General features: G+C 44.5%; 1 protein-coding gene across 2 annotated transcripts in view; it reads left to right on the top strand.

Annotated features, from left to right (window-relative positions):
- PDE10A (phosphodiesterase 10A) overlaps positions 1–26,979 on the top strand; it is a 267,312-nt gene extending 240,333 nt beyond the window's left edge. For both annotated transcript variants that reach the window (XM_070377011.1, XM_070377012.1), the window contains exons 18-22: positions 5,898–6,070; positions 14,034–14,145; positions 18,619–18,699; positions 20,186–20,274; positions 22,637–26,979. In XM_070377011.1, the coding sequence (XP_070233112.1) occupies positions 5,898–6,070; positions 14,034–14,145; positions 18,619–18,699; positions 20,186–20,274; positions 22,637–22,754 (573 nt within the window). In that variant the 3' untranslated portion in view covers positions 22,755–26,979. The remainder of the gene's footprint in view (positions 1–5,897; positions 6,071–14,033; positions 14,146–18,618; positions 18,700–20,185; positions 20,275–22,636) is intronic.
- Positions 26,980–27,376: the final 397 nt, after the last annotated feature.

Below are 27,376 nucleotides of genomic sequence, written 5' to 3'. Positions count from 1 at the left end.
GTAAGGGATATGGAGACTTAGCAGCAAACATTGGCCCAACAAGTGAAAATCCCTTCACCAACACAATTTCTAATCAATCTTTTAACTGCTCAAAAGAATCTGTGTTTAGACAGTTTAGAACATCTCCTGCCTCTCACAGTTGGGAGGCTCTGAACAATCACATGTGGCCGGAAAAACCTATTCAGGCAGGCTAGAGGACTTCCAAAGGAATTTATAGGTTAAACACTGTCACACCCAGGAATTATTAACTGGAGCTGTAAACTAACTCTTTTTTCAGAGAGAGGTAGTGGGGGACAGCCCGTGAGAACACAAAGCAGAAAGTAGGCAGACTCTGGTTTGGGGGGTAGATGCTCGAGAATTTCCAGGGGAACTCCTGAGGCTCGATCCAGCCTTTGCGTATGCCAAGCCTCCTTCCTCATGACCTTTGCCATGGGCGGAGCTCGCTCCCAGCACTCTCGTGTCTTTAGAGAAGGTGCGGTCCTCAGTAGAGGACTGGGGTCGCTGGCTAGAGGAACCAGGTGTGGCCACAGGCTCAGGCATATCCTGGACTGACCAGCACCTCCTATGCAGCTGTGACTGGGGAAACGGCCGGGAATAGACTCATGGCCCCACCCCCATGGGCAGGAGTATTTCGGAGGGTTTTTCTTCGTGTTCTGGAGATGTCTACCCTGCTGATTTTACATGCTCCTGAGTTTTCCTTCTCACATCCATCCAACTGCCTCTGAGAATTCCTGCCAACAGCAGACGTGCCTCCTAGCACAGGATTTAGGCCCGGGGTACCGTGAGAAGGGCACCAGCCCCTCCCCAGCAGCACGAGAGGGAGGCAGGACCCCTGCCCTCTGCCCACCTCCTGCGGCCCCACCGCCCTCCCAGGCTTGCCTCTTGGCGCGTCCACCCGGGGGCACTGAGGTTCTGCCTCCAGACGCTGAACTCGGCGTCCGCGCGGCCGGCCGGTGTGCTTCTTCCGCAGCTCCTGCAGTGGTGCCTTGCTCACCCATCGCGGCAGTGACCCTGGCAGGGTCGCCCTCCCCGCCTCCAGTCACCAAGTCCCGCCAAGTGTGAGTGTGGTCAGGAGGCTTTCCAGGCTAAACAGTTAAGGTGACATCCTCGGGTAATGGTAAAAATGCCACCGTCCCGTCACTGAAGCATCAGACGGTGCTTCCTTAGCAGACACGGACCGCTCTGGGAGCTCTGTCCGCCAGCAACCCCTGTAAGGAGCGGCTCTCCCCGCGGCCTCTCGGAGCGCCGCGCAGGCTTCTTCTTCTTCCCCATCACCGTGCAGACCTCAGCGGTCCTGCGACGGTGCCCTCCGGCCACGTGGCTGGAGAGAAAGCGTTCACTCTGACGGATAGGGGAGCTGCCCACAGGCCTTCTCCAAGCCAGGTCTGTGCGTGTGCGTGTGTGTGTATCAGTCGTATTCACCCCAAGGCTGACTTTTAGTGGGCTGCCGCACTTCCTTAGTGGACAGTCTGGACAACGGGGGGTGGGGGGACACGGGGAAGAGGACCCCATGTGACCACAGCAGCGCTGATGCACAGAGAGACTGAGCCAGTGGCCTTGACAGCTGACCTCAGTCCAACCCCCCACACACAGTATTATTCGTGGTACAGGTCGGGTATCCGTCGCAGAACGGGGGGCCGGCTGGTGTCTGCCGTTCACCCTTGTCGGTATCTGTCCTGGTACAGGGGGCCGGGCAGGTGTCTGTCCGTCACCCGGGCCCGCACGTTCATCCGTGAGGAGGGTGCAGGGAAGCTCCCTCCCCGATGGGTGGTGTAGGCAGGAGATCGCGTCAGGAATGAAGGAGGAAGTCTCAGCGCACCAGGAGAGAAGAGAGGCTCCCGTTCTCAGCGGGGCTGAGCCACCCTGTCTCAGTGGCCCCGGGTCTGCCCTCCAGTGATGGAGCCGGGCCGTGTGCAGGCCATGGGCGGCTGGACAGAAGCGCCCGCTGGCATCCGCGGTGGACGCCGCACGGGCCCCTCTGGGCACCACAGCCTCCTGCCTGGCCGGCAGGGACCTTCTGCGGGGATGTCCCAGAGTTCACCGTCATTGGACGCTGTCGGTCTGACTGCCTTTTTCCCCTGGTGACCGCCGTTTCCCCAGGCTTGTGGGTCTCAGGTCTGCCTTCCATGTATATGTCTGAACATGTTATTCTCCTGTTTTAAAATTGACCAGTGGGTGCCAGGACGTCAAGAATAAAGCTCCTTTCTTAACTGATAGGCAGTCCTTGATGAACAGCCCCTGCCCGTTCCAGAACTGTTGTATCTACCATGCTTCTGTGGCCCCAAACTCTTCCTGACTCTCTGCCCTGTCCAGTTCCCACTTTCTTTCTTTCAAGCGTCTCCTTGTCTTCAAGGGTCAGCTCAGGCATTTCCTCCTCCAGTGAAATCATTGTACAACGTCTCCACACAGCTGGGGCACAGGTGTGTGCCCCTTCCCTCGGCCCTGAGCCCCCCAGATGCCCGCAGACACCTCACATGTCCCGGAATCTTCTGTCTGTGAGTTCAGCGCGCCTCTCCCCTGCGTGGCAAGCCCTGTTCATTGCCGCCGCTGCGGGCCTCTCCCGCGTCTGCTGACACGGGCGCTGTGGGCAACCTGACGACTGTGGACTCGGAGTCGGAGAGGGCAGAGCAGTGTGGGCGCAGTGTGGAGACTGGAAGCTGCCAGCTTTCATTTAGGGGGAAGCGAGTACATACGTGTCCTCAGGACAGAGCGTGTAGGTGGCTCAGTCATGGAGTCAAGTGGAATGACTTCAGGCATGGAGTCTAGTCTGTGTGCAGAGTGACTGAATAAGCTCCGTTTTCTTATCTAAAACGCACCCATGTGTTTTTAGTGTTAGAATACTAAAGCCATTTTAATGCTCATTCACTATTCCTTTATTTAATATTCATAATAATGTTCATTTTAATATTAAAAATTATTTCATAAGAAGATGTTAATGATTGTTTTGAATACTGAAGCTGCCCTTTTTCTGTCTTTCTCCTTCTGTGAATACCTCGTGGTGGGTACCCAAAAGCCAGCATTTTAGAAACCAGACCAATTAGGGAGGATTATTCTTATCACTCAGAAACCTGTCTCACTATTCCATTAATCTTAAATTGCCTAGTGCTTGTGAAACATGTTTAGGTTTTTAAAACATCACCTTTATCCCAGCATTTTGGGATCCTGTGAGATTTTCATGAGTTTTTCTAGCAGTAGCATTTCTGTGACACAGTCCATCTGCAGCAGGTAGAATTTATTGTTGTCTGTTGCAACTGTAGCAAAATTGTTGTACTTATACTCAACACTGTCCCGACTTACAGGCTACAGTGTGTTAGTTTATTACAGAGGTTAGCTGAAATCCATCCTTTTCTACATATGAATCCTAAGTAGAGAGGAGGTCTCTGGCCGTCCCATTCGCTTCTGGACATGTAGGTTTGTTTGCTTGTCTCTCCTCTCTCTCCCTGAAGTCTGCCTGCAGAAGTTACACTGCTAGATGTTACCATCATCCCTGTCAGCACAGGCACTGTCTCATCAGCTCTGTGCTGTGCTTAGTCGCTCAGTAGTGTCCAGCTTTTTGTGATGCCCTGGATTGTAGCCCACCAGGCTCCTCTGTCCATGGGATTCTCCAGGCAAGAATACTGGAGTGGGTTGCCATGCCCTCCTCCAGGAGATCTTCCCAACCCAGGAATTGAACCCAGGTCTCTCCCACATTGCAGGCGGATTCTTTACCGTCTGAGCCACCAGGGAAGCCCTCATCATTTTTAGGTACTTCCAATAAACAAGAATTTTGCACTTATCAATACATTTGCTTTTTGTGGAATCCGGAGAGACAGGTATTATTGTTCATGTCCATTTTCCACATAAGAGTAATGCACATCCAAGAGGTTAAGGTGCTTGTTCATTGTCACACAGCTTGTGAGGAGCAGGAGGGTATTAACAATCAGAGGTGTTTGACTCCAAAATCTGTGTTCTTAATTACAGTGCTCTTACGTTTCTTAGTGTATGGTTGATGCAGTTGGCAATTAAACATCAAAATAAATATTGTATATTTTTCAAAGCATCGTTGTTTTGAATGCTGGATGCAATTAGTTGCATCACTGACTTTTTTCCTTCCAAAGTCCCAGAATGCACCAGCCTCTGCCTACTGTTCCCACAGTAGTGATTCATAATGTGGGGAGAGGGGTCAGGACTGCTGGAGAGTGAGGTCTGGGCTGGCTTTCTTTAGTCAAATAAAAATGTCATTAGTGTTTCAGCAAACACTTCATTTTAGCTATATATCAAAGATTTATTGAAATTTTATCATTTGAAAGTGAAATCGTGAGTTTGAAAGGGGTTTATAATTTTAGACCGTTCTACAGATACCATCGTCAGAACAAGAGCTGATTATAAGTAACTCCGTTGTTGGGTCGTACCATTGTACCATACGATATTTAAATATAAATGTAATACCTTAACAGTAAATAATTCAGAAAGATTCTGATAACTGAAAATAAATGGAGAACACACAGCCTTATTTCAGAGTAATAGGAAGCAGATGATGTCTTACTGAGGTATCTGATTTTGTAAAGAAATGTACTTTAATAATTTCAAGTTTGTAACATGTTTTATCAGTGAGTAAATATAGTTTAAGACAACAGGAAACAAAAGTCAATTTATAGTACAATTATGAAAGCGTTTGTTGCTCAGTCGTGTCCAACTCTTTGAGACCCCATGGACTATCCAGTGGAATAGACTATACAGAGAATTCTAGTGGAATTCTCCAGGCTAGAATACTGGACGGGGTAGCTGTTCCCTTCTCCATGGGATCTTCCCAACGGAGAGATCAAACCCAGGTCTCCTACATTGCAGGCAGATTCTTTACCAACTCAGTAGTAGCTCAGTATAATTATGTTGACTAATAAATCATTAAAAAATAATTGATGAACCCACAAGTTGAATCTCAACCTTTTTTGTTTGAACAGAAATGCCACATTTTAGTCTCAATTACAAATCAAAACTTAAAATTCTGAGGGAAATTATTGGAAAAAGGTTGAAGAGATTCGCATATAGAAGAATAATTCTGAGGAAATGGAATCCGAATGACAGGTGTTTGGTCTTGTTCAGGGTGGTGATCTGCTGTGTCCATGTACCGTGAGGACAAAAAGCGGATGGCCTTCCAGTTTTTGTGCCTCAAGGATGTGTGTTTTATGTAGAAGCATTCCTGTCTATAGGGAGAGTTTTTAATATGCCTATGAATTTTCCAGTACTGGGACATTTTCTTCTATGGTACAGAGTACCATTTAAAACCTAGTAATATTCACTAGGCTTGCAGAAATGGACAAGGGTGTAGATGATTTTTTAAGCCCATTAATTTCTTCTACAATATGAAAATTACCAAAATTTTTAATTAGTGTAAAAGGAAAATTCTTTCACTTAAGTATTTTATATATTCCAATCCTTTAATTACTTACTGGAAATATCTCCAAACTAGGTATATATTTAAATTGCTGGAATTCTGTGGTGGGAAATGTTATGTGGTTTAAATAGTTCATTTAAGTGGTAGCTTCATTGTTGTATCATAAGGAGAAACCAAAACACTGATTTCATTGGTCATTTCAAACTGTCCTTTTATTCCACCCAAATGTGTCCTGAAAGTGTTAGTCGCTCAGTCGTATCTGACTCTTTGTGACCCCATGGACTGTAGCCCATCAGGCTTCTCTGTCCATGGAATTCTCCAGGCAAGTTTACTGGGGTGAGTTGCCATTTCCTTGTCCAGAGGATCAAACCCGGGTCTGCATTGCAGGCAGATTCTGTTCGTGACCTAAACGACAACCAACTGTTGTTTCCTGGCACCGCCTGTGTCGCGAGATGGGAGCCGGTGCTTGCTGTCGGCGTGTGGGTGTTTGTGCTTATGTGTGTTTGCTTGTGTCTTCCCCTAGTTGGAAGGGCACAACATCTTCTCCACCCTGAGCTCCAGCGAATATGAGCAGGTGCTTGAGATCATCCGCAAAGCCATCATCGCCACGGACCTCGCTCTGTACTTCGGGAACCGGAAGCAGCTGGAAGAGATGTACCAGACCGGGTCGCTGAACCTTAATAACCAATCACATAGGTAAAAAGCGCTTCTGAAAGTTCAGTAGCCCAGGCAGTGCTATTTGGAATAAATGTATATTATAAAACAAAAGCGTAATTTCAAATTTATATTTGAAAACAGAAATGTAAATGGAATTTTTGTGTTTTTTTTTTTTTTATGTGCATTTTATATTTACTTTGGATATTTCATTGCTTGACAAGATCGCTGACAGTGTGTTGTGAAGATAACTAAACTACCAATTGGAATTTACACTGGTCGCATAGGAGTGGGTACTGTCAAAGGGAACTCATTTTGCAAGATGCCTCTCCTCAGATTTATCACAATCCAGCATTTGGTCATTGACCTCTCAGACTCAGAAGCAAACAGAAATGGATTCATCAGAATCCAAATCCTATTCGCCAAGCCAGTGTGACTGATGTGTAAGACTTGCGTTCCATGTTACTAATCTGCAAACGTGTGTTGTAGCTGCACACGTCAGAACATTGGTACTCAGTGTGGTCACAATCTTAGGAAGCTGAGTGGCCATCCAGAGTCTGTTTGAACGTGGAGTCAAAACAGAGAGAATGAGGGTCCTTAAATGCTCCAGTGGCATCAGGCTGAGGTGGCTTGATTCCTTTTTTTCTGAGAAGGTGTGACTTGCCTGCTGGATTCAGGAATGCATCAGGTCTTTTCTTTGTGAGTCTGTCCACCCGTCTGTCCGTTAGGTCTCAGTCCGTTGGCTAAAACGCCTCTTGCCCTGGCCAGCTTCTCTTTCTAGGACTTTGCTGTTGCAGGGTGCATATCTGACCAAGTCCATCTCAAGTGATACATCTTTAGACCTGGGAACACTTGCTTATCAGTTCATTCCAGTCTTGCTGAACTTGAATCCACTCTTTATTCAGGTGCTTTGTGTGCCCTACTCTGTGATCCATTAAGGTACTGGTCCTAACGTTTCTTTCCAGAGGAATCTACTTTTAGTTTTTAGAAGCAATTTGCTCAGGGGTCCCAAACACAAAACTTTATGTTTACAAATAACTACAGACAGATGCATAATAAACCTAATCTCCTCAAGAATATGATCATCAAACGTTTTACGGGGAGTCACTTTGAGGAAAAGAAATGCTTAATTTCTTAGAGAGTCTTAGTTTCACAGAGTCGTCTGGGCGTGTTGCCGGGAGCCTCTCAGGATGGTGGGAGCGTCCGTGTCACACAGATGCCCACTCCTCCGCCTGCAGCCTGAGGGGTGCCAAGCAATTTGCAGTTCTTCATATGTCTCTGCCTCTGGCAGATTTCATGTGTAGTTCTTGTGCCAAGACCTGTAGGAACAGGTGTTTATTCACAGTTCTCTCTCTTATGGCAATTATAAGATTGGAGAAATATGCCCGACATTACGGCATCCTTCAAGTTGCTGAAAACTCTGTGTCTTCATTGTCTTTAGGTTACAAAGAAGAGCTGTGTAAGTAGGATCAAGTTTCTTGCACATGTTTTTAGCAAAATGATTATGATAATAATATTATTATGAAATAGAAAATTTTAAAAACGTAATTGCAAATGATACTATGCTTGGTGCATCATGCATGTATCCACGTTAGTGGTGTTTACTGTACAGTTATGATGACTGAATAATTTCGGAGTGATTAGTAACTTTAAAGATAATGCATATTTGTTTTAACAGTTTAAAGAGTGCAGCCATATACAAGAAAAGCAATAATAGAGCCGTCCGTCAGTGCGTCGGTGGGGGAGGCATTCGTTCCCTGACCCCTGCAGATACCAGAACACTCCTGCTCAAGCCCTGATACAGAATGGCCCTGTAGAACTGATAGCGTTACTGCCGTATCCGCACAGCATGGATGAGAAGCCCTGCTTCTGTCTGCGGTCCACAGCTAATAGCGGGCTTGGTGTGGTACCAGCCCATGCCTTCCCCTGTGTGTATTCACGGCTGTGTGTTTGTGCACGAGCCTATATTTTTAAACAAAAACGTGATCGTAAAGCTTCCTCAGTCTCTGGGGTTGGCTCATTAAACCTTCTTTCTATTAATCAAATGTTTCTGGAATTTTGCACTGTTATTAATTCTGTAACCAACTCTCTTATCTGCTGTCCTTTATAAATATATATGTCATATCACATATGGTATTAGAAAAGTTTCTAAAAGAAAATTAAATTTTCTAAAAGAACTGTAGAAATTTACACTTCTTCTAACATAGGCTAAAAGCCGTTTCTCTTTGAATACGCCATTCTCTGATAGATGCCTGCATTCCAGACCTTTCCATGTTTGTTGACTGTTGTTCCTACCTCTGTTTGTTCACAATTTGTGTATTTTCTTTGTTGGATTCTTTACAATTTTTCACAAATCAGTTCGCATTCTAATTTTTGTTAAGGATGTTAAGATTTTCTCTGTCATGTTACATTTTCTTTTAAGTGTCTTTCAAAAATTTTATTCGTATTTTAACTGCAAAGAAATTAAATTTCTTGAGTCCAAATCTGTCATTTGTTTTTTTCAAATCCGGCTTCCTGTCTTGCTTACGAAGGCCTCCCCTATCCTCAAAGGAGTGTAAACTGTGCTTGAATTTTTCTTTGCATATTTTTGTAATTAGATCTTAATGCTTCTGAAATTACATTTTTATGAACAAAACTTTATTTCTTTCTGATGAGTTGAATCAATATCATTCAATTAACAATCTGTTCTTTTCCATTGAATTGAAGTTTTCACATAGACTAGAATACTTCTTTTGACTCCTTAAGCCATTTAAATGTTAATCCTCAACTGTGGTCATACTATTTTGACTGTTGTAACTATGTTAAAATTTATCATACATACCTGGCAAGATAATTTTCATCTTTCATTTGCTTTCCAAAAATTTCATGGAAATTGGTACTTAATAAATTAATTTTTATATTTTTATAAGAAAAATTTCAAACTTAAGAATGGTAGAAATTATGCTGAAATATATACTAATACCCACATTCAAGAATTATTAACATTTTAAAATACTTTTTGCCTATTTTTCACTGTGCCATTTCCGTATAAATTACACACATATTGACCCTTTATCCTCTTCATAGTGAATACTTATAAACAAAAAGAACATTCCATCAATCAGGTTTGTTTTCAATTAAAAATATCCACCTTGGGATTTTAATTGCAGCTCTATTGCATTTATCTCTTCACTTGTAAATGAGAGTATATTGGCTTCTTATCCAAGAGCATTGCTGTGACTTTTTAGTCTTGAATAATATTTTATATGGTTTGTTTGCACAGATCCTATCACTTTTTGTTAGTAAAATTATTCTGGTCATATCATAGATTTTATCACTTGTGAATGTATTTTTCCCATTTTTAATGGAAATACAGTTTCCAGTATTTAAAAAGTTATGAATTTGATATATTTCTCAGTTTTGCTTCATGTGTTTAGAAACTTCATTAGGTGCCTAGACATCTGTGTATTTCTTTTGTCTTCTCCACGACTGAGCCTTGTGTCACTATGAAGGTCTCTTTCATCCTGATGGTACCTCTCGCCTTAAAGTTTTCTGTGTCTCGTAGCCACACCAGCCTTCCCGTGCTTGCTTCAGTTCAGTTCAGTGGCTCAGTCGTGTCCGACTCTTTGCGACCCCGTGGTTTCATGGGGTTCTCAAGGCAGGAATACTGAAGTGGTTTGCCATTCCCTTCTCCCGTGGACCCCGTTTTGTCAGAACTCTCCGCCGTGACCCGTCTGTCTCAGGTGGCCCTACAGGCCATGGCTCATAGCTTCGCTGAGTGAGACGAGGCTGTGGCCCATGTGGTGAGAGGGGCTGGTTTCCTGTGACTGTGGTCGCTTAACGGCAGTGTTTTTTCCAGCCCTTTTCTGCCACACTGCCTGCATCTTTGTGTTTAAAGTGTGTCTTGTCATCAGCGTAGTTGAGACTTTCAATCGCTGCTTCCTTTAGGACTCTCTGTTCCTTGGCTTTTAAAAAAAGATTTTTTTTAAATTTTATTGCCATGTAGTTGATTTAAAATGTGTTAGTTTCTGCTGCACTGTTGGTGGAAATGTAAATCACTACAACCATGATAGACAACACTATAGAGTTTCCTCAAAATTGGAGTAGGAAATGGCAGCCCACTCCAGTGTTCTTGACTGGAAAATTCCACGGATACAGGAGTCTGGCGGCTGCAGTCCGTGGGGCACAGAGAGTCGGACACGACTGAATACTCATGCACTGCCTCTAACGTTCCTCCTACTTTCTTTGTCTCCACTTGTAGTTCAGTCGCTAAGTCGTGTCCAACCCCATGGACTGTAGCACGTCAGGCTTCCCTGTCCTTCACCTTCTCCCTGAGCTTACTCAAACTCTTGTTGGTTGAGTCAGTGATGCCATCCAGCCATCTCATCCTCTGTCGTCCCCTTCTCCTCCTGCCTTCAGTCTTCCCCAGCATCAGGGTCTTTTCCAATAAGTTGGCTCTTTGCATCAGGTGGCCAAAGGATTGGAGCTTCAGCTTCAGCATCAGTTCTTCCAGCGGATATTCGGGGCTGATCTCCTCTAGGATGCACTGGTTGGGTCTCTGCAGTCCAGGGGCCTCTGCCGTCGCCTCTGTTCACACCGCTGTGCCCGCCCCTCTGGATGCCGGTGTTCTCCTGCAGGCTTTCTCAGCAGCCTCCCCCACACAGGTCTTCAGCCCGTCCTCCGCTGAGCACTTCTGAGGGGCCTCTCTGAAAACGTGGCAGGTCACGCTTGTACCCTCAGCCTCCAGGTGCTTGCGGTCAGAATGTTCCCGTCTGTCTCCAGACTCAGCAGCAAGCAGCCCACGCCCCACCTCCCTGCTGCGTTTCTGCGGACTGGCTTTCCTGCTGCTCCGCAACCACTCAGCGCTTATTCCCGAGTTAGGACTTGCACATTGTCAGCGCCACTGGACTCTCACTCATCTTCATATGTTTGCCTCCTTTGAAGTATTTTTCTATAGACTCATTGAATGAAAATTTTCTCTTACCTTCTGCTTTTCCCCACTAGAAGATTACTCCTACAAGTTCAGTTCAGTTCAGTCACTCAGTTGTGTCCGACTCTTTGCAACCCCAAGAACCGCAGCATGCCAGGCCTCCCTGTCCATCACCAACTCCCGGAGTTTACCCAAACTCATGTCCCTTGAGTCAGTGGTGGCATCTAACCATCTCATCCTCTGTCGTCCCCTTCTCCTCCTGCCTTCAGTCTTTCCCAACATCAGGGTCTTTTCAAATGAGTCAGCTCTTCGCATCAGGTGGCCAAAATATTGGAGTTTCAGCTTTCAGTGAACACCCAGGACTGATTTCCTCTAGGATGGACCGGTTGGATCTCCTTGCAGTCCAAGGGACTCTCGAGAGTCTTCTCCAACACCACAATTCAAAAGCATCAATTCTTCTGAGCAGGGCTTATTTTACTCATTTCTAGAACCGTGTCTGACACATACAGGCCTTCAGAACTTTTTGGAATAAATGAATGTGGTGAACTGCACCACCCCCCCACCCCCCGAAGCTACCCTCCTGAGAACCGTCAGTAGTAGAGGCGTCACGTACCGGGCTCTCACTGCAGTGTTCTTAGTGAGGAGGACAGGCAAGGTCATGCCAAGAGCACAGTTGGCATAAACTCCATCCCTTTCAGAGTTGGCTATCAGAATGCAGTATGAATTAGGTCTCCATGCTGCAGTCCATGGGGTCACAAAGAGTCAGACACGACTGAGCAACTGAAGTGAGTGAGTCACCAGTTAGGCCTATATCCCATTCATAGACAGAAATAACACAATTCCGATTCAGGTTAATATTTCCAGGAAACCATCACTATCCAATTAATTTGTCATTAACAGTAAAAAAAAAAAAAAATTTTTTTTTAAAGGCATTTAATACAGATCTTATCTGTCTTGTTTTTATTTGTTTGGTTAACAGTAAAATACTGGTAAATTTTTTTTTCTAAGTACTTTTGACAGTGAAGTCTGAATGATAAGTAGGTTATTATCCTTTCAACCCTAATGGTAAGGATGCTGCCTATGGAGTCATATCCAGGGAGAGAACTGGTTCACATGCTTTCTAGTGCCCATTTATGTTAACATTTTTTCCTTAGATTTATGAGATAAGAAATCTTTCTTGAGATGAAGCTTATTGCAATATTTATCCAAAAGAAATGAGTGCTGATTCTTTTGTGTGAATGTAGATTGAATGAGACTGAATTATTTAAGTCTCATGAAATAATTATTATTATTTTTATTATTATTATTGTTAACAAAATAATAATAGTATTTTTCATGTTCTGTTTCTGTTTAAATGAACTGGCCTGTTATGCAAACAGAAAATACAGTCATTGCTTTAGAAGCCCAAATCCAGAAATAAATATTCTTCCTGTAAACCGCAAAGTGCTTAGGAAACCACCTCAGCAAGAAAACGTGGGCTTTCTGATCATTTTAAGGGGTTTATATCTTCACATGACATCCATTTTGGGGTCACAGGGTGAGTACACGTTTTAAGTCTCAGTGACATTTTTAAAGTCATCTAGACTGCCTGTTAGATACACGGTACCCACTTGTCCTTATGAAAAGTAAGGTTGTAGAAGAGATTACTAATGCTGTGCTCAGTCGCTCAGTCATGTCCAACTCTTTGCAACCCTTTGGACTGTAGCCCGACAGACTCCGCTGTCCATGGGATTTCTCAGGCAAGAATACTGGAGTGGGCTGCCATTTCCTTCTCCAGAGATCTTCCCCACCCAGGGATCGAACCCATGTCTCTCGTATCCCCTGCATTGGCAGGTGGATTCATTACCACTGAGCCACCTGGCTAATGGGCTGAAAGAAATTGGCTGATGGAAAGTATTAATGCAAAACCTCACAAGTGCTTGGCACCAAAACATGGGTAATAGACAAAGCAGGGTCTCCCAGAGATCCAGGAATCTTTGCTTGAGGGAGCACCCCTAAATCAGAAGCTCCAGCCAAGCCTCTTGCTCTGCTGCGAGCCTTGGTCGACAGGCTCAGGCCCCAGGGCAGCCCTTGCCCACAGATGGGGTCTGTCTGCACCCCTCCAGGAAGACCGACGCCCTTGAGCAGCAGCGGAGCCCTCAGACTCTGGAGTTTAGGTGGGAGGGGCAATGGCAACATCTTCTCGCTTGTTACGAAGTTTTGTGTCTTTCTCCATAATTTGCCTTCTATCATTATGCAGTTTGCTTTGTAAAAGTTTAAGTCAGTATATTAAAAGCTCTTAATAGCTAGCGTGTAGTGCCACACTTAAGTGTAGTCTTCATATAGGGTGACCCCATGTCATTAGACCAAATCCATTACAATTATACAGGGGGTGGGTATGTTTAAATACTTTTAGGCAATTTTTACTTGTCCTCTAGAGGAAGGACTGAATGAACCATATTTGGGGGGTGGGACCTAGAACACATGGTGGTGAGTGCAAAGCAATTGAGGAAAAACAACCTCCTTTCCTTGGGGATGTAGAGTCTGTACAGCAGTGGGCGACCCTGCCCTTCTCTGCAGGTGAGGCAGTGAGAGAGCCTCTGGGAATCTGAGTCCTCTGGCCGGCCCTGGGCTGTCTACACCTCGAAGACATCGTTGCACTCATTTGTGTCTCACATTCTCCTTCTGTAAAGTGAAAGGATTGGATAGGCTCCCCACCCCCCACCCCCCACAAGGTTTCTTTCCACTCTAAAGTTTCACAATTCCATGAAATTCAAAATCTGGTTTGTGGCAGTCAGGTATACCAGGGATTTAGAAGGTGTCAGGGCCAGGCCAGCATGACATATTTCAGCAGGAAGCAGGAGCAGAGTATGCACTCTTCATGGAACTAGGGAGAGCAGTGACCGGTGTTCTCACGATTAAAGCGACACCATCCCTTAACTGTGTCCTTTCTCTCCTTTCAGCTGCATCTGCTCTGAAAAGCTATCTTTCCTCCCCGCTGCATGCAGCAGTGCCAGCCTGAAGCCGAGCTTGGTCCTGAAACTGCGGAAGTCTTCCTAGCTGTTCTCATACCTGTGCAAACGCTGCGGTGACCAGTCTTGTCTCGTTGTGTTCTAGAGACCGTGTCATCGGTTTGATGATGACCGCCTGTGATCTTTGTTCTGTGACAAAGCTGTGGCCAGTGACGAGACTGACGGCCAACGACATATATGCAGAATTCTGGGCGGAGGTACGTCCTGGGGTTTCATATGAACGCAGACGATGTCAAGAAGTGAGGAAAAATTGAGGGGATATTAAATACAGGGATAATGTAGTAACAGTAGCTGCTCACGTTGCTGCTGCTGCTGCTAAGTCGCTTCAGTCGTGTCCGACTCTGTGCGACCCCATAGACGGCAGCCCACCAGGCTCCCCCGTCCCTGGGATTCTCCAGGCAAGAACACTGGAGTGGGTTGCCATTTCCTTCTCCAGTGCAGGAAAGTGAAAAGTGAAAGTGAAGTCGCTCAGTCGTGTCCGACTCTTAGCGACCCCATGGACTGCAGCCTATCAGGCTCCTCTGTCCATGGGATTTTTAGGCAAGAGTACTGGAGTGGGGTGCCATTGCCTAGTAGTACCTTAAAAAACCCTATTGTTTAGCCTTCATACAGGTATAAAGTCAGAGCGTCCGACTTGGATATGTGTGTAAATCCTGATCTCCACTGAAACGGTTCAGGAACTGATTCCCTGAACAGCAGTGCAGCAGTTTTCTTTATTTAATAGCCAATCCTTGTCATCCCTTCAGTAATGATCAGTGGTCATCCCTTTTATGGCCACTAGAGAAAGTATTAAGAGGGACCCACACAGGCTGTATTTGCCTGCAGCAGAAAATTTGAGGGACTAATGATGTACCATAGACACCTGCGATTAAATTGTGAATATGCCAAACAGTCAATTAAGCTGCAAATCATGAGTTCCACAGGAATTAATTCATGAAGTCATGAATTCCTGACATATGAAAAGCTATGTAGATTGCTTTTATGAATACCTTTTCTTGACTGAATTATCTAAATTATCAGAAATGTGTCTTTGCTCCTCAGTTTGCTCTCTGAGTTGGTCATGAATAAGTAGGATATAATTCTCTTGTTCAAATGAACCCACAGATACTTAGATCCCTGCATATTAAAAATAAGTTTATGGAAAAATAAACTATAAAATGTTTGTGCACCTCATTTGGGTAGAAGAAGTCAAGGTAAATTTGGAGGACAAAGAGTTTGGTAAAAACCATAAACCTCATAGTTTAAATCTCATCCAATAGAAGAACAGATATAAAAAGTAAAAAAAAAAACAAAAAAAAAACAGTAAACCATCCAGGTAATGATGAATAGAAATGGTCTATGATGTTGGTTTTGTCTCATAATAGTAATACCAAAGAAGTTTTTATTGAGTGAGGACCACAGGCCTTGGGTTGATTATACTGAAGGTATTGTTTCTATACCAGCTTCCCTGGTAGCTCAGCTATACACCTTGTATATGCATCCTCTTGAATGTTTCTTTTTAAAAAAAATTTTATTGTGTGTGTGTGTGTGTGTGTGTGTCAAAATCTAGTTACTCTCAGACTCAAGATTGTTTTTAAATGTACATGTCTGAGCTGTAATATTTGACTTTATTATCACAATCAGCTTAATTTGCGTGTGTGTCTATACTAGGATCATAGTTAATGCTATACGTACCACATAAGAAAGCTTGTCTGACGCTTCCTTACTGTTTTGCAGACACTTTGATTCATTTAGCAGTGATATACTTCATACCTTAACAACTATATTTGTATTCTAAAACATGAAGCAAAAGGGGACAAACGTGTCGATTTATTTCCCCTTTCTATTCCTCGTTGGTTAAGCGGTGCAGGGGTTAGGCACAGCATTGGTTAAGGGGTGCAGTGGTTAGGCACAGCATTGGTTAAGGGGTGCACAGAGATTGACTGAGCTCCCGTTAGGCTCACAGATGCCATCTGCAAGGACCTCACCGTCCCAGAGAGGAAGCAGAGCTGTAGTGCCCAAGCCTTGCCATGGTTTCATAGATGTTCATGGAAGTCCACGCTGCCCTCCTCCCCGCCCCACCCTCTCCCTTCTGTCAGACCCTCACCAGCTCTCGCCTGGATTACTGCAGCATGTAGCTGGGCTCCTTGCCTGTCTTCTAGAATCAGTGTAACAGTAGCTAAGAGTGTGGGGTCTTTGGTGTCACGCTGTCTGAGATGAACATCCCACCGTAGTGCTGATGCTGACACCTCGGGCCAGCTTTCTGACCCATCTCAGCCCCAGCTGCCACTCTTGCTGCTTCGGGACAAGTTCTGTTTCCCGGCAACCGCCTGTCTCCTCTTGCTGTGGTGAAGACAGAAGTGGCGAGCTTGATGCGCCAAGCCCACGGCCCCTCTGCGGCCTGGGTCCCTGACTGTGCTGTGCAGTTCCATCCGCCTGGAGCCCCCCGCCCCATACCCCCACAGCCCTCCCCCCTCAGCCCCGACACCCCAGACCACACGCACGCACGGGCCATCCGTCCCGTGAGGTGTTCTCCTCGTCGCATCAGTGTTTGTTGCTAGGTGCCTATACGAATCACTGCTTATTTAAAATCTTTGTATGTCTCAGGGCTTGTGAAATCCTTGAGGGGGCCTGGTCATTTTCATTCCCTTAGGGCAGAGAAGAAGAAAGTATGAGAACTAGCGCAGTTCATGTTTAAACCAGTAACCTCAGAGCAGACCGCTTCCAGTGACTTTACGTAGTTAAGACAGTGTTCTGGTCCTGTGCTCACACATCATCCTTAACGAGGGCTATGGTCATTCGTCCCAGGACCCTGTCTTAGCAAACTCAGGATGCTTTATGCTTCAGATTTCTGAAAACAAACACAACAAAATAGTCAAAAATATTAATAATTAAGAAATGCTAAGGACTGAATAATCTTTAACCTTAAAAAAGAAATAAAAAGAGTAAGGTAATTTTTAAATCTATAAAATGGGGATAATAATATCTAACTCATAGTATTTCATGAAGATCAAGTGACGTAATATTTATAGTGGCCCTGATACTATACATCTTCAGTAAACATCTATGATTTTAACCTTCATGCTGATCTCTAGCCAGTTATATTGTGTCTTTACTGACATGTTTTAGCAGACTGCTCTTTATTCTTGATGGGTCAGTATTCCTCTTTAAACTCTGGCTTCATCTGTCTCGGTGCGTGTGAGAAAATCATCTGAAAGAGTGAGGTGAAGGCCGTGAGGTTATTTCATCCTTGCTCTTGTGTTCCTCCTCACACACACGTGTGTTCCTCCTCACACACGTGTTCCTCCTCAAACACACGTGTGTTCCTCCTCACACACGCATGTGTTCCTCCTCACACGTGTTCCTCCTCACACACACACGTGTTCCTCCTCACACATGTGTGTTCCTCCTCACACACACATGTGTTCCTCCTCATACACGCGTGTGTTCCTCCTCACACACGCGTGTGTTCCTCCTCACACACGCGTGTGTTCCTCCTCACACACGCATGTGTTCCTCCTCACACGTGTTCCTCCTCACACACGCGTGTGTTCCTCCTCACACATGTGTTCCTCCTCACACGTGTGTGTTCCTCCTCACACACACGTGTTCCTCCTCACACACGCGTGTGTTCCTCCTCACACACGTGTTCCTCCTCACACATGTGTTCCTCCTCACACACGCGTGTGTTCCTCCTCACACATGTGTGTTCCTCCTCACACACACGTGTTCCTCCTCACACATGTGTGTTCCTCCTCACACATCTGTGTGTTCCTCCTCACACACATGTTCCTCCTCATACACACGTGTGTTCCTCCTCACACATGTGTGTTCCTCCTCACACACACGTGTTCCTCCTCACACACGTGTGTTCCTCCTCACACACGTGTGTTCCTCCTCACACACACGTGTTCTTCCTCACACACGCGTGTTCCTCCTCACACACGCTTGTGTTCCTCCTCACACATGTGTGTTCCTCCTCACACACACATGTGTTCCTCCTCACACATGTGTGTTCCTCCTCACACACACGTGTGTTCCTCCTCTCACAAGTGTTCCTCCTCACACACACGTGTTCCTCCTCACACACATGTGTTCCTCCTCACACACGCGTGTTCCTCCTCACACACGCGTGTGTTCCTCCTCACACGTGTTCCTCCTCACACACACACGTGTTCCTCCTCACACGTGTTCCTCCTCACACACACGTGTTCCTCCTCACACATGCGTGTGTTCCTCCTCACACACGTGTGTTCCTCCTCACACACGCGTGTGTTCCTCCTCACACGTGTTCCTCCTCACACACACATGTGTTCCTCCTCACACATGTGTGTTCCTCCTCTCACACACACGTGTTCCTCCTCTCACACACAAGTGTTCCTCCTCACACACACACACGTGTGTTCCTCCTCACAGACACGTGTCCTTCTGGTATAACTTTCACCAACTTCTACAAAATGAAGCAGAAGTGATAGCTGGGTTTCTGGTAATTCAGCACAGGAGAGGAACGTGAGGATAAAAAACCACAGTAGTACATTACATTTTTATTATTCTGACATTTGTGTGGTCGTTAGCCAGAAATATTATTCATTTTGAAAAACTTAATGAACAGAGGGAACAGCACGTTAATGCCAACGTTTTATAACTCTGCGTGAAACTGAGAGAGCCTGGTTTCCCCCCGTTTCTCCCAGGGCGATGAAATGAAGAAACTGGGGATACAGCCCATTCCCATGATGGACAGAGACAAGAAGGATGAGGTCCCGCAAGGCCAGGTATGGGCTGTGTGGTCAAGTGGTCGTTCACAGTGGTCGACAGCGGATGGGGGTAAGAAGCACATGCCAGCTGACGGTAGCTGGAACCCGCTGAAGTCTGCTCCATTTAGATGCCCCTTGATTGGGAAGTCCTAGCTAGATTTAAAGACTTCATAACTAGCCTTGTCATCGCTTCTTTCTACAGATAAAATTGCAGTAAATTACAGGCTTTCTTTTCTTACTTGAAATAGAGGAGATGGATGAAGTTGAAATGTTAATATATTTTAGCAAACAAAAAATACTTTTTCATCAAATGTACAAAGATATTTTTTGGAGAATAACATTATAGAGTTTGGTTAGGTCTGCGTTTCCTAACAAATAATGAATCATGTTTCAGTACATTTTGAGTTTTGTCTTACTATAAACTGGCACTCATTATTTTCTTTTCAGGTCTTACAACATACTTTGCATTAATTTTTGATGCTTTGAGAGCTCTAGGGCCTTCTTAACTTTGCATGTATGCGCCTGTGGTGTGATACATTCCTTTGATGATGGTCTTTTAAAACTATCAATCTTCTGACGTCACGATAAGGATGTTAATTACGTCTCTTGGCGGGCACCAGCGCAGCATGGGAAGGTGTGATTTGCTCATCCTTCTCGCTCAGGGGCACTTTTCTCGACTCCTTAGCCAGCTCCTCCACAGGAGGCTCACTTTCCTTCCCTGTCTGGCTTGCACCGACGCACGTGCCATGCCTGTTGAGAGTGTATTTTGTGGTTTAGTCCTGCTTTGACATTGTAAGAGTCCTGTCCCATGCTGAGAGAATATCTTTACCTTTATTTTCTTCCACTTATTTTTAATTTCATCATTTTATATTTGATTTGTTCAATTTTCGGAATTCATCTTGTAACGTAGTTAAGAGAGGAAGCTGACAGTATTAGCTTTTCCTTGGAGGCAGTTGAGCAGTGACCCCAATGGGATTCTTGATAAGAGAACTGAAAATGCCGTCAGAAAGTGGACTTTGTTCTCGTGTGATTCCATTAAGAGCAGTGCATTTTTTTTGCCAAAATTCCAGATCCATTTATAGTATTAGTGAATTTTAAATAAGATATTTCTGCGATCAGCTAGTATTTTACCAAATACATTGCTTCTGACTTGTGGTTATTGTGCAATTATTCTTTGCCATTTAGTAAAAGACTCCTAAGAATAGGTCATGAATTACAACTGATCTATAATAAGAATCCCACTGAATACCGTACTTGGGCTTTAAAGTAGCTTCTTTTTATGATTTAAATTTTTTATATTTTATATTGTGAACGTATTTTAATGAATTTTAAACGGTCACCTGCAGGAGTGTTCACTGAGGTAAATGTTACTTAGCAAAACCAGAGTGCTTAGATTTTCAGGTAGGCTTGAGAAGTAGAAAATTCACTTGGTGAATTTTGACAGCGCTGCTAGAATTGCTAACGTGCCGTCGTGTTTCTTGTCTGCGTTTCTGTGCTGGGCCAGCTGGGGTTCTACAATGCCGTGGCCATTCCCTGCTACACCACCCTCACCCAGATCTTCCCTGCCACGGAACCGCTCCTGAAGGCCTGCAGGTATGTACACCAGCTTCACCTCGATGCTTTTCCGTCAAGAATAAGAATCTGGGCAGCGTTTTTTGCCCCATCTAGACATGATGTCTTCACTGCAGTTTAGAGTAACTGGGCTGTGTGTTTGCCTACGTAACAAGTATAAGTCAAGAGTATTTGTTCACAAAGTTGTTCATTCACCAAAAAGGAGCAGGAAGTGTTCTTTTTTTATGACTCACAGACCCCTGGCTGATGCTGTTTTTAAAAAGACGATAATGTCTTTTCTGAGCTGCTGGTTTGGAAGGGGACTCGGTTTAAATCACACAGTTTACTGTTTGAAGGGTAGAGATGGGATCTTGAATGCGATCTTAAGTTTCATTTTCTTCCCGAAAGAAAGGCAGGCCTCCAGCTGACCTGTTCTAGTTCAGATTTCTCTGTGTGCTCTCATTATCCTTTTTAAGGGCTAAACTCAGCTCAGAACGTTGGGAATTTTCTAAGATTTCATTTCACCTGAAAAGGAAATTCCCCTGGGGAGGGTGACAGGCAATGAGCAAACAGCTGTGTGTTGGCTTTCTGCAGGAGAGTGGGTATGGGGACTGTTTTTGTAACCGCTCAGCCGGAACCACACTGGGGGCTGGAGTGGGTGCACCAGACCTGTGGCCGGAAGGTTGCAGACACAATCAGAGGCTTTAGGGCTCCCCTGTCCTCTGCTGTTGAAACTCACGAACGGGCTTTTTTTAAGGAAAACAAATAAAACTAACATGCAAGAAGATTTAACAAAGACACTGCTGTCTCCTATTTAAGTGGTCCTCTTTCTTCTCTGCGCCTGTGGCAATGAACAGAACACCCCAGCATGTTTTGTTGAGCCAAGGAAACACAGCAAAGTTAATGTGTGTCTTTTTTCCAATATACCAAGAAGTCTCTTTAGGTTTGGGGGAAATGACACCTGATGATATGGTACAGAAGCTAAAGCGTTATATTTTTCAGGTTATATTTTAGGGGTTTCTTTGTACAAAGATCTCTTAGCATTCTGTGCTTGCCGACACTAAGGTTCCCTTCTGATTTTGACATCCCATCAAGGCGGAGATGTGGATGGGGTCTCTGCGGGGTTGGACGGGGCGGGCCAGGGGCAGTCAGGCAGCAGGAGTGCTCCACCGTTGAAGGAGACCAAGATGCCCTCATGTTTGAGCTGCAGATCCTGAGAGAGACTGGGGGGCTGGGGGAGCTGAGGGTGCATTTGAGACCAGAGGCCAGGGGAGCACAAATCAACCACCTAACAAGGAAATCTCAAAGGTCCGTAGCAGGTGTAACTTGAGGTGACTTTTTAGTGCCTGACGTGGTGTTCAGCGTGCGGTGTGTGACGGGCGGGACTCCTGACATGGTGTTCAGCGTGCGGTGTGTGACGGGCGGGACTCCTGACATGGTGTTCAGCATGCGGTGTGTGACGGGCGGAGCTGACCTGCACAGGGCACACACTTCCGCCCCGCGGGACGCAAAGGCCCGGCTGGGGGTCGTCATGGATGCCCCCTTCCTTCCTCTCCACCTGTGTGTGACCTGATGGTCCCGTCCGCTCTCCCAGTGAATCCTGACTGAGTCAGAAACTCTGAGCATGGGCTGCGTGTTCGCCTCCACAGCCTGAAGCTGGTGGGATGGGGCCTCGGCTCCAGCGGGTATGGCTCCCCTGAGGACCCCGAACTGAAGTGCAGGGTCAAGGGGACAGTCCTTATCAGCCAGTCAGTTGGTTCAGTTGCTCAGTCATGTCCGACTCTGTGACAGCATGGACTGCGGCACACCAGGCCTTCCTGTCCATCACCGACTCCGAGTTCACTCAAACCCGTGTCCCTTGAGTTGGTGATGCCATCCAACCATCTCATCCTCTGCCGTCCCCTTCTCCTCCTGCCCCCAATCCCTCCCAGCATCAGGGTCTTTTCCAGTGAGTCAACTCTTCGCATGAGGTGGCCAAAGTACTGGAGTTTCAGCTTCAGCATCATTCCTTCCAAAGAAATCCCAGGGCTGATCTCCTTTAGAATGGACTGGTTGGATCTCCTTGCAGTCCAAGGGACTCTCAAGAGTCTTCTCCAACACCACAGTTCAAAAGCATCCATTCTTCGGTGCTCAGCTTTCTTTATAGTCCAACTCTCACATCCATACATGACTACTGGAAAAACCATAGCGTTGACTAGACAGACCTTTGTTGGCAAAGTAACATCTGCTTTTTAATATGCCGTCTAAAATATATTACAGTGTTTTAAATGAATATTATATATGATCAGGGTGACACCCAGAAGCCAGCAGGCTAAGTTATGCCCAAGTTACACTGTGGGTGGTGTGGGGCAGAGTCCAGAAGCCTTTTCTGAAATGGCCCCTGTCTCTGCCTTCCTCGTTCCAGGAATAACCTGAGCCAGTGGGAGAAGGTGATCCGGGGCGAGGAGAGCGCCCTGGGGATCCCGGACCTGCCAGAGGCTGAGGGGTCCCCAGAGAGGCTGCCCGTGAAGACCGATGACTGACGGCCCCCATTGGGCCGTCCCACCTGAAAATGCTCATCCTGCTTCTTTGACTTTTCTTCCTTTTATTTTCGGGGGGAACCTACACCTGTTAAACTGGGATGCAGACCTCTTCAAGAAGGACCATCGAGTGAGCACGTCCAGCAGATAGGTGGCTGCCTGCCGGCCTCCTGCCGCATCCTCGATGGTGATTGGCCAGGCCCCGAGATGCGCCGCCCGGAGACGCCGCCCAGAGACGCCTCCTGACTCGGGACCCGGCCTTTCTGATGGGCTTCCAGGCGGAGGCCTTGATGGAGACGGACGCTGAGAAGGGGGTACTTTCCCGCTGTATCTTTCTAGTGAGGGTGGAAACGGTGCTAAGGCGGCACTGCACTTTGGCTTCCACGCCGGTGCTGCTCTGACGTTGTTGGCTATAAATAGGAGCTTTGACACGTTGCGCTTGTGGATGTTCGTGTGTGACCTGGTTGTTGTTAGTGTGGATCGTGGCAGACAGCCTCAGCCCGTGGCATCGAGCTGACAGAGCAAGAAGTGTCTTTCTGCAATCATTGATGGAAATAGTCAGACTTGGGGTCAGAGCCTCGTGAATTGAAAAAAGTTAGGTGGACTAAAGTGTACTCTTTAAATTTATATAAAGGGCTTAGATGCATAAATTTAACACTAAAGAAAGTAGATTTTCTATCCTCTCGAGAAGAGATGCAGATATACATCATAATAAATCTAAGAACTCCAATATCAGTTCTAAAGATGTTAAGAGAATTTTTTAAAATTTTTTTCCTTTATTGTAGTCTTGGCAAATTTCCTAAACCCTTTACACAAAAAACAAAATAAAAGCAAGGCATACAAATGTTTTTCAACGGACAAGTCTTATGGATGTAAAGTGTGAATTTTTAATAATGATGCTTTTATGTTTTCACTTGATGTCATTGCAAAATCTTAAACTCACATTCAAAAATGAAAGATTTATTCTACAGGTTATTTAAGAGACCATACATTTCTCTTAAAATCAATTAAACCATAAAACCTAAGCCTTCTGGGATCTTTACTCTGGCCTGCTGCGTTCCTCTCCCACATCCTTCCCTCTCCTCCCGATGGTCTTTCAGAAGCTCTGTGCCCGCAGCAGGGAGGCCAGAGGACACAGCTGTGTCCGGGCCCACCTCTGCCCTTTCTGCTCCACTCAAGGTCAGACATCCACAGAAAACCCTGTGTCTGCAGAGTTGCTTCTGTATCAGTTTGGTAAGCTCATATTACTCTACAGTGTGAATGTTTGGAAAGAAGTATACGAAATTTAGTCAGCCCCCTTTCTGCAAGGATTCAAAGCCAGTCACTCCTGGTGCCTGTTACGCTTAACCTCTTTAGCTGCTGGTCCTGACCTGAAGGAATTAGAGTCTCAGAAGTCCTGAGTTGTCCCTAACAAGTGGCTTATCCACCATCCTCGTAGCAGGAAACTGGAACATTCCTCTTAATTAAATAAATTTTTTAAAAGATTATTTCACATATCCAATACTGTATACATTGTTGTTCATATGAGCTTGGTTTTTGCAAAAATTATTAAATCGGATGTTTCTAAGATATGGTTGGTCTGTAGCAGAGTTAGCTATAGATAAACATCATTCTTATTTTAAAATTAACGCTGTGTTCAGTTTCCTTATGGGCTTCTAAAAGTGGCCCTCTTCCTGACTTGGAGCTCCATTTGCTGTTATAATTTTACAATATGATATAAAATGAAATAACAGAATGCCACTGTGGCTAGTTTCACACACACACATGGATGTGTGCGGCTGTGCACACATGTACATGCATATAGACATACACATGTGTGTAGATATGCACACACATATATAAGTGAGAGAGATGCAAACACATCTTTGAAAAGTACAAATCAGCCCCATTCTTCAAAAACTGATTTTTCATGTGGAAAAATGTATATTGTTTAATATAAAGCTGACTAGAAAAAGCCCTCTTTCACGTTAGTGTATTCATAGAATTGAATTCTAAAATGTTGCATACATCCAAACTTTCTACATCCAAATGTTTGAAACTGGGCCCAAGAGATTTAACGTGAATCAGGAGAGTGCCTTAGGCCATCTCACTGAACCTGGAGACTGAATTGCTAGGGGGAAGGGACTATTATTTAAGGCTGCTGTGTTATTAAAAAGATTTTAAAAGAATGTGTGAATTCTGCTCCTGGAAAGAGCAGTCCTGGGGAGGGAAGCCTCTGGCTATTTTTGCATTTAAGGTTGCTGTTCTGACCCGATTATTAGAGAAAAGTGTCTTATTTTGACATAGCCAAGTGTGTTACATGATGTGACATGTGCTTTGAACAATAGTTTCCCAAAGAAGTGTATGTGGATTTATTGGTTGGTTAATTTCTTGTGAATCGTCATAATAGAAGCAAAGTTTGAACAAAGGACTGTATTCTAAGGTAAACTGTTAATACTGCTTCCATCATGTGTAAGAGCGACTTGGGAATCATAGACTCACCTAAGATGAAAGGGGCCTCGGTGTTTAGTTAACAATCTGTTGTGGAAAACACGCCGTTGGGAGTATCTTGTATCTCAGCAGATTTATTTAGCAGACACGCTTTTAGAGTTCCATCTTGTCTTTTCCCCAATCTTTTCTTTAAAGGACAGATGGTTGTCATTGAGAAGTGTTTTGATGAGTTTCTCATTAAGGTGGTATTTTATATTGGGCCCAAGTTCCCTGTTCAGTATAAATTTGGTAACCAGTTGTGAGTATATGTTGAATATTTAATTTTCAAAAATTTTTATTGGTTTTCATTTATAATAGAGAACAGTTTTTATCATCAAATGCAATTATTCCATTATCTTTCCAGAGATAGTGAATATATTTTTTACCTAGAAATTTTCTTGGAAATGCATGCTAACGACGACATGAAATACTGAACTTGGACAGTGGAATAAAATTCTAAAAAATGCAAGTATCTGGTTAATTACTAGTTGGCTGTGATTTAATTAAATGGAGAGTCTTAAATGCAATTAATGTGGAAAGGAATCCTCAAATACAGCCCTTTCACTAGGGCAGGAATTGTGTGATCCGTTTCCCAGCTTTAGTTATTTTCAAGAAGCACGTGAGAAGCCAGCCTTGGAGGAGAGACCAAGTTTTAAATTATTCACACACAGTTGTCCTTCATCCCAACTCTTCTCTCAGTGGAAAAGCATCTGTACAGACGACCCCAGAGCCGCTGACTTGTTACCACAGCGACAAAAGCAGAGCTACTTCAGAACAAGGCTTGTTCAGTGTAGGTTTCCTCTCCTTAGCATGCTTTTCACATATTACGTTTATTTTATAGAATCAACCTCAGTAAATTTTGCTTTTTTGGTATATTCAAGCACACTAGTTATGCTTGTACACAATACACATAGATGCATAAATCCTCAGCCTCTTGGATTATTTAGCAGATTTAGTTTCTAGTATTATGTCGCTGGTCTTTTAATCCAAAGAAAGGGTTGAGTCTTAGTAAGACTAAATGATTCACCATGCCTTGGTCTGTGCCTTTATTTTTAATACTGCAGTTTTACTTCTTCTTTCATATATTTGTCGTTTTGCTTTCTTGCTTGACTATACTTAAAAGCATTTCAAGGGATACATCCATGGTTAATTTTATCAAGTTGAATTAATTAAGATCATTCTCTCCTTATGAGACTTCTATACTCTATTTCATTTTATTCAGGTATCCTCCTGACCATAACCAACGAACTGTTCAGACTCAGTTTTTTTTTTTTTACTTCCAAGAACTGTGACACTGATTGTGATGTGATTTTGTTGGGGTTTTCAGGTACATATGCATGATTTAGATTTTGAAATTCACTTCTATCTTTATGTATTTCAAATGTGTTTGCCTTTTACACTTCACTGGTTTTCTTCAGGGTTTCATTCTTTAAAAACTTTTCGTTTATTTGCTTTAAAGTATCCCTTCAATTGCGAGTGTTAATATGATTTAAAATCACTGTTAAATGTAAACTAACCAGGTCTGCTGCCGTGGCGCTTTCCCCAGGCTTGTCTATAGCGCGTGGCTGGTGTCTTTTTACTTTTGCATAAGTATTTATGCTGATACACACTTTGCCAGTTTCTTTAAACACTTAGGTTTAAACTGTGATACTCCATGCACTGCTTACTCTGTTTTCTCTTTTTTTACTGCGTATTTTGATTGAAGCATTAGATACATTTATGCGATGATAAAAATAGCAAAAAAAAAAAAGGAAGAAAACAGTTTCTATGCTGCTCTCGTTCTAAATTTAAAAGGTGGGACAAAGTTAAAGATGTCCATGTTTTCCAAGGAACACGTTTGAAATCCAAATAAGCATCACTGCCTTTGCCCAAACTCTCAGCGTTTTCTTCTCTGACCACTCTAAGAGCACGCAGACCCTCATGCGTCTGCCGGGCAAGGTCAGTGTTACCCCAGGACCCAGGCGGAAACTTCCAGCCAGTCCAAGCCACCAAGTAGAGAAGTAGGTCTACACACGCCAAGTTTCAGCTAATATTACCGAGGAACTGTCCATTTTCTGACACTTAAGTGGAAAGATTTCATTCCTAGGGCAAGTTAAGTTTTAAAAGTGTGTTATCTCGTACCCTAGCCCACCTAAAAATATCATCCTCTCTTGGGC

The sequence above is a fragment of the Bos mutus genome, chromosome 9 (assembly GCF_027580195.1).
Source record: "Bos mutus isolate GX-2022 chromosome 9, NWIPB_WYAK_1.1, whole genome shotgun sequence".
NCBI lineage: Eukaryota > Metazoa > Chordata > Mammalia > Artiodactyla > Bovidae > Bos > Bos mutus.
The sequence above is the reverse complement of the archived record's forward strand: the minus strand, read 5'-3'. Positions and strand labels throughout refer to the sequence as shown.